The 15379-nt window shown below is 38.6% G+C and overlaps 1 protein-coding gene across 2 annotated transcripts; it reads right to left on the bottom strand.

Moving 5' to 3' along the window:
- Positions 1 to 752: 752 nt before the first annotated feature.
- On the bottom strand, positions 753 to 15014 carry hps5 (HPS5 biogenesis of lysosomal organelles complex 2 subunit 2). Of its 2 annotated transcripts, none has more exons than XM_028028170.1 (23): positions 14846 to 15014; positions 13297 to 13439; positions 12229 to 12339; positions 10972 to 11036; positions 10676 to 10868; positions 10281 to 10411; positions 9665 to 9883; positions 9518 to 9589; positions 9337 to 9425; positions 8901 to 9079; positions 8444 to 8602; positions 8054 to 8213; positions 7063 to 7180; positions 6598 to 6744; positions 6096 to 6164; positions 5455 to 6008; positions 5224 to 5344; positions 4232 to 4381; positions 4026 to 4145; positions 3005 to 3118; positions 2807 to 2913; positions 1517 to 1808; positions 753 to 1135 (listed from the first exon to the last, which is right to left on the bottom strand). In XM_028028170.1, exons 2-23 carry the CDS (start codon positions 13402 to 13404, stop codon positions 1075 to 1077), a joined length of 3339 nt encoding a protein of 1112 aa, XP_027883971.1. In that variant the 5' UTR covers positions 13405 to 13439; positions 14846 to 15014; the 3' UTR covers positions 753 to 1074. The 2 variants fall into 2 exon arrangements, with proteins under 2 accessions (XP_027883971.1, XP_027883963.1); XM_028028162.1 differs by having other exon boundaries at positions 13297 to 13409.
- Positions 15015 to 15379: the final 365 nt, after the last annotated feature.

The raw sequence follows: 15379 nt of genomic DNA, 5'->3' as shown, positions 1-15379 counted from the left end.
ACACAGTACATTTGAAAACTACAGTATGTAACCTTTTCTTTCCTCTACACGTTTATCACAAAAAATCCCAATAAATAAAGGGAAAAATTAAATGATCTGTTGCAAAATGTCAGAGCGTATCTTTGAAGTTCTCTGTATGTTTAGTACAATCGGGTTTGTGTTGTTCCTAGTCTCATCTCATCATCCCTGTGCCAATGACACAGACAGGTGGACGGGCGGGAAGAGGAGGGAGGCAGGGATTCTGGGAAATAACGAGGAAGCAAAACATGGCATTAAAAAAATAGGAGGGAAAATCCGTAACGATATCAGTTAATTACAGTGGGAGTCTTCACTCAGCAACTTTGCCCATTTGGAGCCTTTAAAAGTCAAACGTGATGTGGTGAAAAACTCACCTCTTTGATCCTCCAGGTGTGTGATAGCATCAAATGGGTCACTGACCTCATTTCATTACTCTGTTATTAATTTGATCACATTTGACCCACATTACTTATCCTCCAATGTTGGGAGTAGAAAAACAAGCTGCCTTAAAATTAATAAAATATAACCAGAGAAGTAATATTTGATATTCTGCTCACTTTGTTCATGTTCCCTTTTTGCAACAACAAACATTTTTTTATGGTAGATTAATTTTAATGGGGGAGAGAACATTTTCTGCAGCTGTGGCTTTAACACATGCAAGCAAAATACTTTCACGTGGCTTGATCACAATCATTTTCACTAAAAGCATTCAATCTCTAAAGCAAACAAAATAAAACCGTTTTCACAATTTTATTCAACTAATAAAAACTGCTTTTAACATGATCATTTAATTAATTCAAGTATATTTTTTTCAAGAGGAGGAAGACAATTTCTTTGGCCTTTAATACACAGATATATAATAGATAAATGTTCAAGCGTGCAAAAACAGTCTGAAATATTAGACAGAAAACAATGATGCAAAGTAATGCATGAATACTGATAGTCAATGGTATGGCGTTAAAAAGACAACACTTATAACTAAAGCATTAGTATCTTTTTTTGTGTAGACAGAAATCACAGAGCTGTTAAGTTAGGGATTGATGCACCAATCAGGTTTTAGGCATGCTGAGACCAGAGGAACCGATCACAGCGCTCCAGCATGGTCTGAATCATCGCCCTGAAAATCAAAAACAAGAAAAAGCATATTTGACTCTTAAAAGATCCTTTTAAGGCTCCAACCTTTTACTACAGACACTTCAAATGTGTTTTAGCTTCTAATCACAACACAAAACCTGCATGTCATATCTTAAAATGATAAAATATATTTAAAAAACTCTTGAAATTCCCACTTGGGGGACTAGTAAAGGATTATCTTTTCTAAAATTAGTGGGGAAAAGTTAATAATTTAAATCTACTCTTAGCTTCAACCAAACCAGATGGATCAAAGTAGGATATGCACATTTGTTTACTAGACTATTTCGGTATTTCTAATAGAAAAAATTGTTTCAAAAAAGTGGGGGTTTTTTTTCTACATTGTTTTACTGACAGTCTGACTCACCTTTGCCTCCTCTCGGCGACTCTCAGCAGGTCACACACCAGCTGGGAGTGGGCTGAAAGGACCACCTGCACTCCACATTCATGCAGCAGCTCCAGGGCTCGGTCAGGCCCCAGCGTCCGAGCCAGCAGGAGGGTCAGACTCTCCGGGTTGATCCGTCCTTCGCAGTTCGTGGAGCCGTTGGACCAGCTGCTCCCATTCACATCTGTGGCCAGCTGTGGGTCTGCCACACGGCAATACTGCTGAGAGAGCTGGATCAGCAGCTTCCACTCGTCCAGGTTATGAGGTTCAACACCTGAAAACGTGTGGAATGATCAGAGGCACAAGTGTCAAACTCAAGGCTCGTGGGCCAGATCTGGCTCACTGCGGCTTTTTAAGCGGCCCTCTTCCTTCTAGAGGGCCACATAAAAAAGACCTTCAAAAACCAGTTGTGTGCTTAAAACATTATTTTATCAATGAAATAAAAGCAGTTTTTGTCTGTAAACTGCCAAATTACATAAATGTGAAAATCAATATTAGTTCATTTCAAGACGTACTAGTCTTGAACCCTAACCCTAACCCTATCCCTTACCCTATGCCTAACCCTAACCGGCAGAGATAGCTATTTATTAGTATGTTAACAGTTTGCTAGTAAATTCTACCACAACCGGTTCTTTGAGAATATTCATGTTCTTGGTATGGCCCAAAATAAAAATAAGTTATTGCTACACAAAAACAAACATGTAGTTTATTAAAGCTCCTCTTACTTTCCCATTAAATGTACATGATTTTCACTGACTGTTGTTTTTAAACATTTGAAATTAGGTGACAACTAGGCCTAATTTGACCAATTATTTGAATTAAGGCAGAAAAAAACTAAAGTGATTAACAATATTGTTTTGTTATCCCAGAACTTAAATAAAAGGCAACAGGAGTTTTTCTCTGGATACTTGAGAATGTTTCACCTCTCTTCAAAAAAGCATTCGAGTCCACTTATAGACCCGGTGGATTCATAAATAGGGCTGTTACGTTCACCAGTGGGGTTGTAAGGGTCATGGTTCCAGGCCTCTCTGAGTTCAGTATTTGAGTTCTCGTCACTTGACAACATGCAAGTTGTTTTGGTCCAGGGAGATACAGCTGCACTGCAGGTGTTAGACAGATGAAACCTGAGGCCTCCTCCTCGCTTTAGAGCTGGTTTCTAATGCTTAACTTAGACGTTTGGATCATCATGTGACAACAACCCAACGGCTCATTTTACATTCAAAGAGATTTATTTGATTTGATTGTTTTTGTAATTATTGTTAACAGTTTTACCATCAGGATCCTCCAGGAGGCTGAGGTCATCCAGCTGACAGATGGTGGAAAATGCTTCAGTGCGACGCTGCAGCTCTTTGCAGAGGTAGAGGTAACCCGTCCAATAGCTGCACAAGCATGGACATGTTATGTTGCAGCATACCGCCAACATCATGAAGACTAGACAGTTTTCCTTTGATGAAAAATAATCAGAAATACCCGTGACTGCGGCACATCTCATTCATCTTCTCTTTAGATGAAATGTCTGCAGGAAGACGAATGAGCAAAGACAAAAGACGTCCGTAGCCCCAGGTGAAACAGTGTGAACGCCACCTGCAGCAGAAAACACACTTTTACCCTCTCATTTTCTTTTCTTAAACTGGACCAGGTTGTGGTTCCAGTATTATACAGTTTTCAAGATCTGTTCACTTTGTATTATTTCCACACATACGTACATTGAGACAAAATTGTTTTTTACTAAGTATGTTCACTAATTTGTGGCCAATCTCCAATCTTTTTAAGCTATGATCTGCTCAAACGGATTTGAACTGAATCTAATTTATGTTAAAGAAAAAAAAAAAAACTGGACATTTCTTTAGCTTTCCTGCTGTGAGTTTGAACAGAGGTGGTGTTATGTCAACTGTGCAGGGAAAATAGGGTTTAATTTATAACAAAGAAAAGGGTTCACATTTCAAAGTGTCTTTCAGACGATTAGAGCAGCTAGCTTTGCTAAAAACATCAGTCTCCGTGTGTATTATTCTGAAGAATGTAGATTCTTACCCGAACGCTAAGATTTCCAAACGGCTAACAATATTTCAAAATCAATCAAGAGGCAGAACATGTAAAACAATATATCAAACAACTATTCTGTACCATAAAAGTTTCTTTGTCTTACTAATGAACTGCATCTGTGTTATGAAAATAATTTTTTTTAATACTTGAAATGTTTCCATGAGCTTCGAAGATTCGTTTTGTAATCAACAAATTAAACACTAACATCTTCTCACATTCCTGTGCTTCTGTCTTTACTCTAAACATGACTGAAACTGAAAATTGCTAACATTAGATTTTCTTCACTCAATCACACAGTTCATAACCAAAGAGGGTTACTGTCTCCCACCAGGGTCAATCAAACTGAACATCATCTAATTTTGGACATCAGTCGATTTCTGCTGAATGGTGTCAGAAACAGAATCAGAAAATTCTGTTTCTGATGATTGAATACTTAAAAGCGTAATACCGGGGCCTTCCATCAGAGGTCAGGGTATCGGCGTGTTGAGGGGCATCGTGAGTCAGGACCAGCTCCAGCCAATCCTGTCTCAATGATTCAGGTTCAAGGAGCGACTGAAGAAATGACAACCTAGCAGAAACAACTTGCTGAATTATAGATTCACTCAGCAAAGTATCTATGTTAATCTACAAAAAATACGAACACATAAGACGCACCTGTGCTCCTCAGCTCTTGAATGTACAAGATTATCCAGGTACGCCAGGAAGTGGCTTCGCTGAGCCACCGTCTCCACGTCAGCAGGTGTTATAATGGGATAGAACTGGGAAAACGAGCGTACAGCTGCCTCACCATGCTTCTCATATAGCCTGGAATATAAGAGAAAACTTTATGTGTAAAGAAACTTTATGTACGTAAAACATACTTCATGTATGTTTTGTAGGTGGGATTAACCATCTACAAAACAGTTTTTAAACAATGTCTAAAACACATTGTCTTGTTTTCAAAAAATCAACATTAGTAAGTCAGTAAATATATCAGGGCATTTGAAGGTTTCAGGACTTAAAAAGTCAAATTTAAGACTTTTTAAGATCCTTTAAATGCAACCTTGAATGAAATTTAAGACCAATAAAACTACAAATATGGGGATGGTTGGGTGGTTCAACTGCATTACAATCAAGAACAGCAAAAACAGTGAAACTAAAACCTTCTGGGGTTTGTGGCTCTTGGCAGCAGCTTTGTGTTTCACATACAATGGCTTTCTACAGCCTTAACCACCAGAATGCCAAGCTTAAAGATTGTTGGGTCACCCAGCCTCGTATAGGCAACAGATCATCCAATCAACTGCCGATAAAACTGAACTTAGTCATAGCAGACACCAAAAAGGTAGCTAGATAACTGGCAAGTGTATATTAGCAGCTAGTTAGCAGTAGCATCAACCACCTCGAGTCACAGAACATAAAGATGATGTCTGTGCGCCACTCAAACATTTGCCTGACAGAAAAATTTGAGTGACAAAATCCCCCAATTTAGAGTATACGATATTAGTCATGCGACAATAACATTTAAGATATCTGCTTAACATATTTAAGGCAAATTAATTTAAATTAAAGACATTTTAAGTTGTTCATTTTAAATATGTAATTTTTCAACAATAAATGGACCCCTTGTATATTAGATACATTAATACTTTAAAATCACACATTGGTACCTGTGGAAGTGAGCAAGGAGATGCGGTGCACCCCAAGGCTGCAGCTCTCTGAGGCTTCGTAGAGATTTCAGCAAATCTCCCCTCTGAATAATTTCAACCACCTTGCTGGACTGAGTGAGCGCTAGGTGAAACAAAAACAATGTTACATATCAGTTGTTTTTTTTTTAAAATAATAAATTAAACTGGAGTGTTGTTTTTTAGTGCAGTCCCTTTTAAAGACAAGTTTTTAACCTAGCATGGCCTCAGAGAACGAGCTCATCATCTCGGGTCGCTGCTGATGACAAAGAAGGCACATTCTTCTCACTCGCTCCTGGTCCAGAAGGAAGAAGTAGCGACGCAGGAAAGTTGTGCTTTCCGGCACCTCCTGCTGGTTCCTGAAGCAGCTGAGCTCTGTGTAAAGAGTGGCCAGCTCGCTGAGATTAGCTTCCAGATCTGATGGTAAAGGCGTAGGAGACGCCACTCGGATGGGCTCCGGATGATTCTCCAGAGCAGCGACGTTTTCAGTCGTGTCGACCATCGGCTGTTTCTCACAGAGGACTTCTTTTTCTCCAAGTTCTGCTTCCTCTGTAACACTTTCTGATGATTCTCTTTGTTGCTCTGTGCATATGCTCAAATAATCCCTGTCCCATTTATCTTCTCCTGATCCATCCAGGGTGGAATTGGTTACAGAAGCTGTCAGGAGAACAGCAGGGCCCAGAATTCGCTCCAACACAGGGAGCCACTCCATCAGAGCTTCTCTAAGGCAGACTGGATCCAGGAGCACCAAAGGATCTTGTATCTCTGAGCTGATGGTTGGAAAACATAATAATTAGTCTAATAGTAATAATAACATAAAAATCCCAATAATATGGTAAATGTGGTGTAGTACTTACACAGCTTGCTCTGTTGCTGAACGAAGTTCATCCATATCAGCCTCTGCGTTTGATATTTCGTTATAAACTCTTTAAACAAATATCAGAATCAAATTTACTCAGCTTGTGTCACATACTTGGAATTTAAATATGCAAAATAAAAAATATATATACTGTAAACTTTAGAGAAAAAAAACATACAAGCGAAAGAAACAATATGTACATATGTTGTCATGCACACTCCATGTTTTTTTTTTTGTTTTTTTTTTAAATATGGGCAGGTTGATATAGCACAAATAAGCTCATTTATTTTCAAAGCAGACTAGCCGACTATTCTGACTGTAGATCAGAAGTTCCACTTGGCATCACCAGCTGTGTTTGTTTATTACATAAAATCCCAATAAAACACACTGAAGCTTGTGTATGCCTAATAGAACATTAAAAAGGTTACAGTGTTTGAATACATTAGAAAAACTGTAGTAAACACAGAGGATTAGGTGATATTTTAAAGATCTCTACTTACTCAATCTCCATTTCGTCTGAGTAGGATGTTGTGCTGGCTAACGTGTCGGGCTGTGCGCTCTCTTTAAATTCAGGCCGATGTCGGAGTTCAGAGTTCATCTGGAGGGTGTTGATCTTCTCTGTCGTCTTCTTGACAAAACTAGAAACGCTATTGGAAAGAAATAAGAGGAGAAAAAAAATTAACTCACATTGCTCAACAGTTAAAGAAGAAGCAGAACTGTGATCCAACTGTTTCATATGAAGAACGAATGTGGGATGCTCAGACTGAAAATTGACAAATGTGTCAACAAATGTACATCTATGGAGGCAAAAAACAACAGATTTTTGTTTTCAGTGGAATGAGGAAGTAGGCCGCCCAAAGCACAGCTGCAATTTAGTTTCATTTCTTATTATGATAAAAATTATATATAACAGTATCATAAACCAGAAAATGTGTAACCTGAGCATTCTTTTGGTTTTAATTCACCTGTCTTTAACGGCCTGCAAAGCTATGCGGGGGTGTTTGGTGCAGAATGAAAGTGGGAGGTGAAACTGCAGGCCTTGGTCAGGTCGATCGGCCTCCAGCCGCTCAGCGCTCTGTGGATCTGAGTAAAGATGGGGGCAGGAGTGGGAGGAAAAACACAGATGGATGGAGTGCTGGAGGGGAATGATGAGAGGCAGTGGACAACAATGCAAGCGGAGGAAGATTGTAGAGAGGTTGCAATCAAAAACCGCAGAAAACAAAAAAAAACAGAACAAAAATGGCGACAAATGTGAGATGCAATGGAACAGATGAGACATTTTACGTCAACAACTCAGCAGAAATGGGGCCCTTTTGTGATTATTCAGCTTTGTTTACAACAAACTCAGGAGGTGCAACAGCAAAGGAAAAAAGATTTGCAAAGAGTAAGAGTCAAGTTATTATCAGCCACTTTACAGTCATTCATTCAAATTCCAATTTCTGATTTAGCAAATAGGTTTTGGTTATTTTGTCTGACAGTGTTAAACTGAAAATAACTTCACAGTTTTTTAAAGCTATAATTAGAGGCAGAAAAGACGTTTCCTCCTGCTTCAGACAATCACCCAAATCACAATAATATATACAGAGGCGACAAAAAAAGAGAAAAGTAACGAGTAAATAAAGAAACAAGACAAAGTGTAACAGGATACCATTTTTAGTATTTGTACATGACTTTAACTCTTTTTTTTTTTTTAGAGAAAATTATCTTTAAGACACATTCAAAGCTTCCTGATCTCACTAATAATATTAATTTTGACTATGATTAGGTGGAGAGATTTTTCTATGATTTCAATCAGTGCAGAAGCATGCTCTAATTAAGACAAACTTAAGATAAAAAAATATGCAACAAGAACCAGATTCTATGCCAAAATGTTAAATTTGAACTATCTAAAGCAGATGAGAATGGCAATACCTAACAACACTGATTACTACCAGATGTAACAGCTGAAATTCTTACCATGATCCACCTGGTCTTCCTCCTGGACAAAGCTGAACTCTTTCAGTCGCTCCTCCTCTGACACGGACTGATTCATGAGGGAGCTGGTCTCCTCGTCCGACTGGCTTCCTCTGCGGCTGATCACACGGTAGATCCCACAGTCCAGGACGTTAAAACTCTCCTAGATTATGACAGATTAGACAATTGGTTTCTAGTTGCAAAAATGTGACACAATCAAACTTTCAAGTATAATTGTGGTATTTGATGCAAAATGATTTAGAACAAAAGACTTTTTCACTTGTTAGCTAAAGAGCATCCACTGCAAATAAGCCAAGAAAAATCAGAATCATAAAATTAAAGAGAAGTGTGTTTCTGTCATAAACAGGACTCTTAAACCAGATTTGTTCGTACATGTGAAGAAATGCTGCTCCTGCGGCTGCTGGATGCAGAATCCAGCGGTTCCAGCTTCAGGATCACTTCCTCCAGCTGGTTAATCAGCTCCGTCTGCGCGCTGGAACTGAGCTGAGACTTCAGGTATTCCAGGCGATCGATGGGAATGGACTTCCTGGCCTGAATTGAATAAGACAGATTCTTTAAATGTGTCATTCTTTAAACCTGGTTAATTAAACCTATTTGGACATTGTAGATTTCCCACAAATGCACCTAGATTACATTTTGTTGCGATTTAGAACTGAAAAATTGAACTTAATTGAATAGAATTAATTGTCTATTGTTGCCGTTTAGCTTAATAGTTAGATAGACTTTGTATTTGGTCACAAGAATATAAATATTTAAAACCAGGAAAGCCTGGACAGTAATCTATTCGTACACTTCACACAGAGATGAAGTCGTTCACCGTACGTCTTACCCGGCTTGTCGTGATTGTGTGCTGGAACATGCAGCAGACGGCAGCAGCGAGAGTCCAGGACTCTCTACGCAGCAGACGTTCCACGCAGCGCTCCGCAGACAGCAAAGACAGGTGGGACAGATGGCCGCTGCCGTGGAGGCAGAACAGCTCGTTGCGGTGGACTGCAATGTCAACCAAGTCTACAAGAAAAGTTCAATTCAAACATATTCATTTAGAATATAAAGTACACAGAAACATGGGAAAGTTTGCATGACGTTCTTGCAAAAGGACTTATGGGATTATTCCAGGATCAAATGGAAATATATTGCTGGATAAAAAAGATGCCAAAACAACATATTTAATTAAATCACTGAATACAAAGTTTGTAGTGAAATAATCATTTCCCAGCTTAGTTTCTCCCGTCAGGTGCTACAGAAATTTAGGGGGGAACACAAACCTTTAACTTCAGTCCACAGCAGGACCTGTCCATTCTGAGGTGTGAAGATATAAATGGCCGAACCGGTCCAAGTAAGCAGATTTTGGTCTCTGAAAAGATACATGAAGCACCAATGACAGTTTTCTAGGAAGTAACACAACTCAGATAAAAACCAACACTCTAAAAAGCTTTTGGATCTTACCCAAAATAAAGCAGTTTAGGGAAGCCGAGAGACTGCGGACTACTCTGTGCTGGATTGTAATTTGGCTCATTTCTGCAGAAAGAGGTAGATAATACACATTGTAAGTCCTGCCTTAATTGCAACACATTAAGTTATAATAAAATGTACCTGTAAGTGATTAAAGGGACTGGTGGGCAGGCGAGCAGCTTTTTGAATTGATGAGTACTCAGAACCTCGCCGTTAAAATTAGCCTCCCAGATTCGGGACCCCGGCCGGGCGCAGTACAGCAGCGGCGGCTGTCCCACTAATAATCCCCTATTCTGGGGCAAGAAGCAGGCTCCGTATTCCCCATCACGCTCCTTATTTCCAACACGCCAGAATTTCTCCCTACAGGCAGAAAACCAAGCAAAACAAACCTCTGAAAATTGCTAATTTATGCTGGACAAGAAGACAAAAATAAACAAACACTACTTAAAGACTTAAATCACTCTTTCTCTGATTTTTCCTGAGGATAAATCAGAGAAAGACTTTGTATTTTATACTTTACAACTAGGAAAAAAGATCCCCAAAGTTTCCAATTAATTTAAAAAAGGCAAATGTCAAAACAACAAATGGAAAATTCTTTGTAAAACCAAGCAAATCAAGCGCTACAAATCTCTACATAGGAAAAGATTCAGTTTGTGTTTTGTCTAATTTTCAGACACTGAGTCAATATCTTTGTAAAATTACAGTTTTTGCATTCAGGAAAGATTCCCAAGACAGAGAAAAGCTCAAAGTTACTCACTTCTCTGTGTCACAGAGGTAGCAGCGACTGAGTGAAGACACTAGGAGGCGCCCATCCTGATATCCAAGCTGAACCACTCTGGAGTCAACAGTAGTAACAGTTTGGACAGGAAAGATGACAAATGCTGACCCCTAGAGGAGAGAAAGAATTTGAAATAATTCGATTAGGCATTCATTTGACAAGCCTACAACAAATTAAATGGAAATGGCAAAAATCACAGAAAGTAGGAGCAACACTGATTCAGTTTGCTGGGCTCAAGAAATTCATCACAATCAAACAAGTATAGAAAAATTATAAATGCATCTACCAAGCAGTTAAAGAAGGCTTATAATCGTATGAATACCAGCTTTGTATTTGGTTTCTTTTGTAGAGCGAAACATCATTCTTGCCAGTACCTTGCCCAGTTTAGATGATCCAGCCCGCAGACACGACACTTTGCCAACAGAGTCCCCAACAAAAACCCTAAGTGTGCTTGTATCCCAGCAAAGGGCGGTGATGTTCTGTCCTCTGTGCTCCGATGACACGCTGACGCGCTCTGGACGACCTCGCCGCTCCAGCTGCAGCTCCCACACCACCACCAGACCCTGACTGGACAACAGCCATCAGAATACAGAGAACAGGCAATGTAAGAATAAAAAATACAATTCACTCAATGACAAACATGTCATTAGTTTCAGGAAAAAGGACTGACCTTGTTGCAACTGCAATAAAATCTTCATCATGAGGACAACATGCCACTTGTGTGATAGATCCCTCCTGAGGTAGAGAAAGGTCATCCCAGATTAAGATACGTTCCTGGCTTAGGCTCCAGTGGCTTAAATAGTTCTTGTTACACTTGATCTTTAACCATGAACTTGAATTTGTTTTATTTGTACAAACACAAAGGAATGTATAATTGCAAAGCGGAAGGAAAATGATGTATTTTTCATAAATGTTTTTGTGTAACATAAATATAACCACATCGATAGTTTGTTAGCTCTGGTTATGATTTGAGTTGTTCAGTATAAAGGTGTAACTTGGCCCCTGCAAGTCTTCTACAGACTCCAACTGGTTTTCTTCCAGAATTTCTCCATATTTATCTTCATCTATCTACTTATCAACCCTAATCAGTGTTTCCTTCTCTGCTGAATATAAAGTATCCCCATAACGTGTGCTCTGTGTGAGGTGTTAGTTTTACGCTCTACCTAGTATTTTGGAGTTAAGTCAAAAAGGTAATAATTGCCGTCATCTGACCAGATTACCTTCTTCCACATATTTACCCCGTTCCTGTGGAACAATGGACTTTGGAAGGTTTGGGGTGGGGCTGAACGATAACAGAGAAAGATGCAACACCTGATAATGTTGATGAATGTCTTGTGATAAATAGACTAACTAGAAATTAAACTAGCTTATGTCCCTTTGCACTGGGTTGACAGCAGACATAAACCCCTGATAACAAATAGCAACTGGAGATAAATAATAAAAATTCTCTGTTTCTGTCTCAGTAACAAGGTTTCACTTAAAAAGTCGTTTCTCGTTGACATTTGCTATTTTGGCAATGGAACAACTTCTAGTGCTTGTAGTTAATAACTTTACCACCTCTTTACCTCATAAAACATAATTATGGTGTAAACATATTATTAAACTAGTGCCATCACATCTACTACTGGATTGGATTTTTAGTGAAACTGAGTAACACAAAAGAAAACTGATTGCTTTGGATTTTATTTGGTGGCATCAGAGTGAAGGGGGCTGAATAGTAAAAGGTTATACTTACCAGATAAAAAATATATATTTTATTTCTCTCCACATCACCTCCGTCACATAAAATACAGTTTGGGGTTGTAATGTTGGAAAAAGGTGAGTCCAATTTTCATATTTTGATGATAGCTATAATCTGGGTACAAACATTATAACACTTCACTTAATATGCAGTTGAAATGGTAAGAAACTAAAACATCTACAGTACCTTGTGAGTCAGAATCAGTCTTTGTTTCCAGCCCTCCTTCTGGATGAGGTGCAACCCTCCTGCTGACGTTCCCAATGCGAGCCACTTCCTGGACACCGCCAGACAGGTACACTGAAATACAACACAGTCACATTAAAAAGAGTCAACCGAGACAATCAGTGTCCAAAGAAAAAACAAACATTCTCACAGTACGGATGCACAATATAATCGCAAATGTATTATCTCATAACCTGCACTGGAACAATCAAAACTTTTAAGTATTGTTCAGTAAGGGTCTCTATTAACATATTTGGAGAAAATAACTGTTTATTGCAGCATAGTTTTTCCCCCAGACACAAGCAAGTGGTCAAGTTATTAAGAAACTCAAACAACTTCTTCCAATTGCTAGCAGCAACTACAACCAAAAGAAACGCTTTCAATGGAACCTTGATGTTGAGATGTAAATATCGACTTTTTTCAGTAGTTGAATGGACTTTTTAATAATTTAGGTATCATAACATATATTGTTATGACAACAGTCACCAATATATTGCATGTTTTTCCTATTATGAATGACTTACATTCATAATAGGAATGAAACACTGATGCCTGAACATTTATTCAACTGTAGAGGTAGATTTGAAAAAAAGATATTATGCAGTCATATTCAGTAAATTAGAATATGCACTCTGATGATACTTGTCAGATTAAAAGTACCCTTTGAAAATTATTATTATTATTAAGATATTAAACATACTTTTTTATTAAGCTCACATTTCCTTTCCTTAAAAGGCTTTTTATCTGTCTCATGTAAATATTCTAATCTTCTAAGAAAATCAATGTTTTTTTAAACTAGCTGCAAGCAGAAAATCATCATAATTAACCATTTGAAAACATCAGTGTGTATGCACAGATTAACATCTGTGCTTCAGAATGTAAATTGAGTTACTGACAAGAACGAGTCTTTCAATAATACTTCAATTTACTGAGCATCACTGCATTACTGAAAAATATTGTAGAATGTCAAATCATTGCTATAAAGTCTTCAACTGGAACGATTTATTAGATGTGATTGATGGCTGACTCTACCTTGAGCCTGCCTGAGTCAAAACGGAGAGCAGAGAGGAGCGGATCGAGGCAGTCAAACTCTGCCAGGAGGTGATTGTGGTTCTCAGGCACAACCGGTATCGAAGGCATCTTCGCTGCAGAGTCAACAACAATAGAGTCAAAGTCTGAGAGAGAAGAGAGTGACATCAACAATAACATGTTATGTCAGAGTGTGTCTTTGCTGCCATGGAGACATGTGACATTGTCACATGACTTTCACCAGAGGACCTGCCCTGGTAAATTGACCAGCCGTGACTTTGTTTTACTCTGCAGTCTAAGGAAAAACAGCTTGTGTAAAACAGTGAGCTGGTTTAGAAACCACAACCTAGTAGAGATTTTCTTTGAAATCCAGGAATGTTTTTACTCATTAAAGCCACAAAGGGGAAATTGAAACCAACAAAGATCTAACACCATTGTGACAGCAAACAAGCTACACCCCGATACAGTTTGTCCTGGATTGACTTCTGATTTTGCATGAATTCATGAGGAAGCAGAAGTGAAACTAAACCTGTGACCAACTACATTTACTGTAACCTGTACTGTAGGGACACAGTTGGTAATGAGCAATTGAGAAATACTTCAAAACAAACATTACATTAATCAACTGCTTCCTAAACTCAGTGGTTGAAAAAGCAATATAGGAGATACTAAAGAAGTCACCTCCTACCACTCTCTTGGTATTTGCTAGAACTCTACTGTTAGGATTACATTTTGTTGTAAGGAGGTCCACAAAATTCCTCAAACATACTTAAAATTCTTGAAATTCTAAGTATGTTACAATTCTGGCTTCATCATTACTATAAAGTAATGATTCTGGCTTCTTTAGTAGCCAGAATGGAAAGTATTGTATGAAAAGTTTTATACATCTTGTTTTCCATGTCACTGCTCTCTGTGTTTGTGGATAAGGTGTCCTAAATGTTACTTGAAGATAAAAACAAATGTGCATTTAATCACATTGCAAGTCAACACCAGCCTCACACTTTCAACAGTTTTGGCAAAATTTCATTTTGGTGTTTTAGCTGACTTAATCGACTAAGTATGAACATCAGATTCTGTCTACAAAAACGTATTATGCAACCTTAAAAACAGGACAAACAAGTTTTGCTTGGTCTAAACCGACACAAATACAAAAAGGTCTAAATTAGGACTACCTATAGAATTAAGAATGACTTTAATATATGAAGTCTTCGGTTAGTCCACAGTCTTCAGTGGGAAGATAGCTGAACTTTGCTGTGAGCTGAGAATGGAGCCATTGATTCAAGGCAGTTTGGATCACGAGACCCATCTGACATCTCTGCTGCTACCGCTGCTACCAAAAACTACTAAAAAAAACCGCGGCTTTTGATTTTTCTAACATTTTCCACCTAATGTCATTTTATTTCCACGGAGATGACGTGAACATCTGCTCAGTGTCAGCTCCCCGCAGTCTCATTTTAAACCGTGACACCAACGGGTTAGCAAGCATGCTACTAGCACAAACACAGCCGTTGGAACCAACTGTCAGATGTTTTTTTTTTACACCTGAACTCACCGGATGGACGGGGCGACTCTGTTTAGCGTTAGCGCTTCTGATTACATCCCCGGAGATAGTCAGTGGTCAGCGCCACTGACTTCTGACCGGGGGTCAGCCAGGACACCCGTGACAGCTCCGTCCACAGAAATCAGCTGATGTGTTGACACTTCCTGAAAGCGGCGCTGCAGCTTCCTTACAGCACGCTCAGAAACCAACACTCTGCATTCTCAGAATCAAAATGTAAATAAAAGAATTGACTAAAATGTTATGATTTTTTGTAGATCAGTGGTCTTCATGCGTCTATAACCAAATATAAGGTTTTTTTCTTAGAACCACCAGTAAGAAAGGGTCTTTTTTTCCTTCTCTCATTTTTAATGCAAAAGGAAAGGTAAAACACAAAAGCTGGAGAGAAAATAAAAATACGTCGTCATTATTTTTTTGCAGAGAAAATTAAATCGAATTCCCAAAACTAGACCTATTTCACACAATAAATAAAGTGGAAAATTATTCCTGACATAAAATATGAAAGGGTTTGTTTCAGATATCCATCAA

Source organism: Xiphophorus couchianus, chromosome 2 (assembly GCF_001444195.1).
Source record: "Xiphophorus couchianus chromosome 2, X_couchianus-1.0, whole genome shotgun sequence".
Classification (NCBI taxonomy): Eukaryota; Metazoa; Chordata; class Actinopteri; order Cyprinodontiformes; family Poeciliidae; genus Xiphophorus; species Xiphophorus couchianus.
Note: the sequence above shows the minus strand (reverse complement) of the source record. Positions and strands in the feature narration are given on the sequence as shown.

Bases quoted from the DNA above. Each gene is read 5' to 3' on its own strand.
- hps5 (XM_028028170.1), bottom strand. From the start codon at position 13,404: ATGCCTTCGATACCGGTTGTGCCTGAGAACCACAATCACCTCCTGGCA. The intron at 8,214-8,443 runs GTACGAACAAAT...GTCATAATCTAG, and splicing joins GGAGCAGCATTTCTTCACAT to GAGAGTTTTAACGTCCTGGA. The intron at 6,009-6,095 runs GTAAGTACTACA...TCCAACCATCAG, and splicing joins TCAGCAACAGAGCAAGCTGT to CTCAGAGATACAAGATCCTT.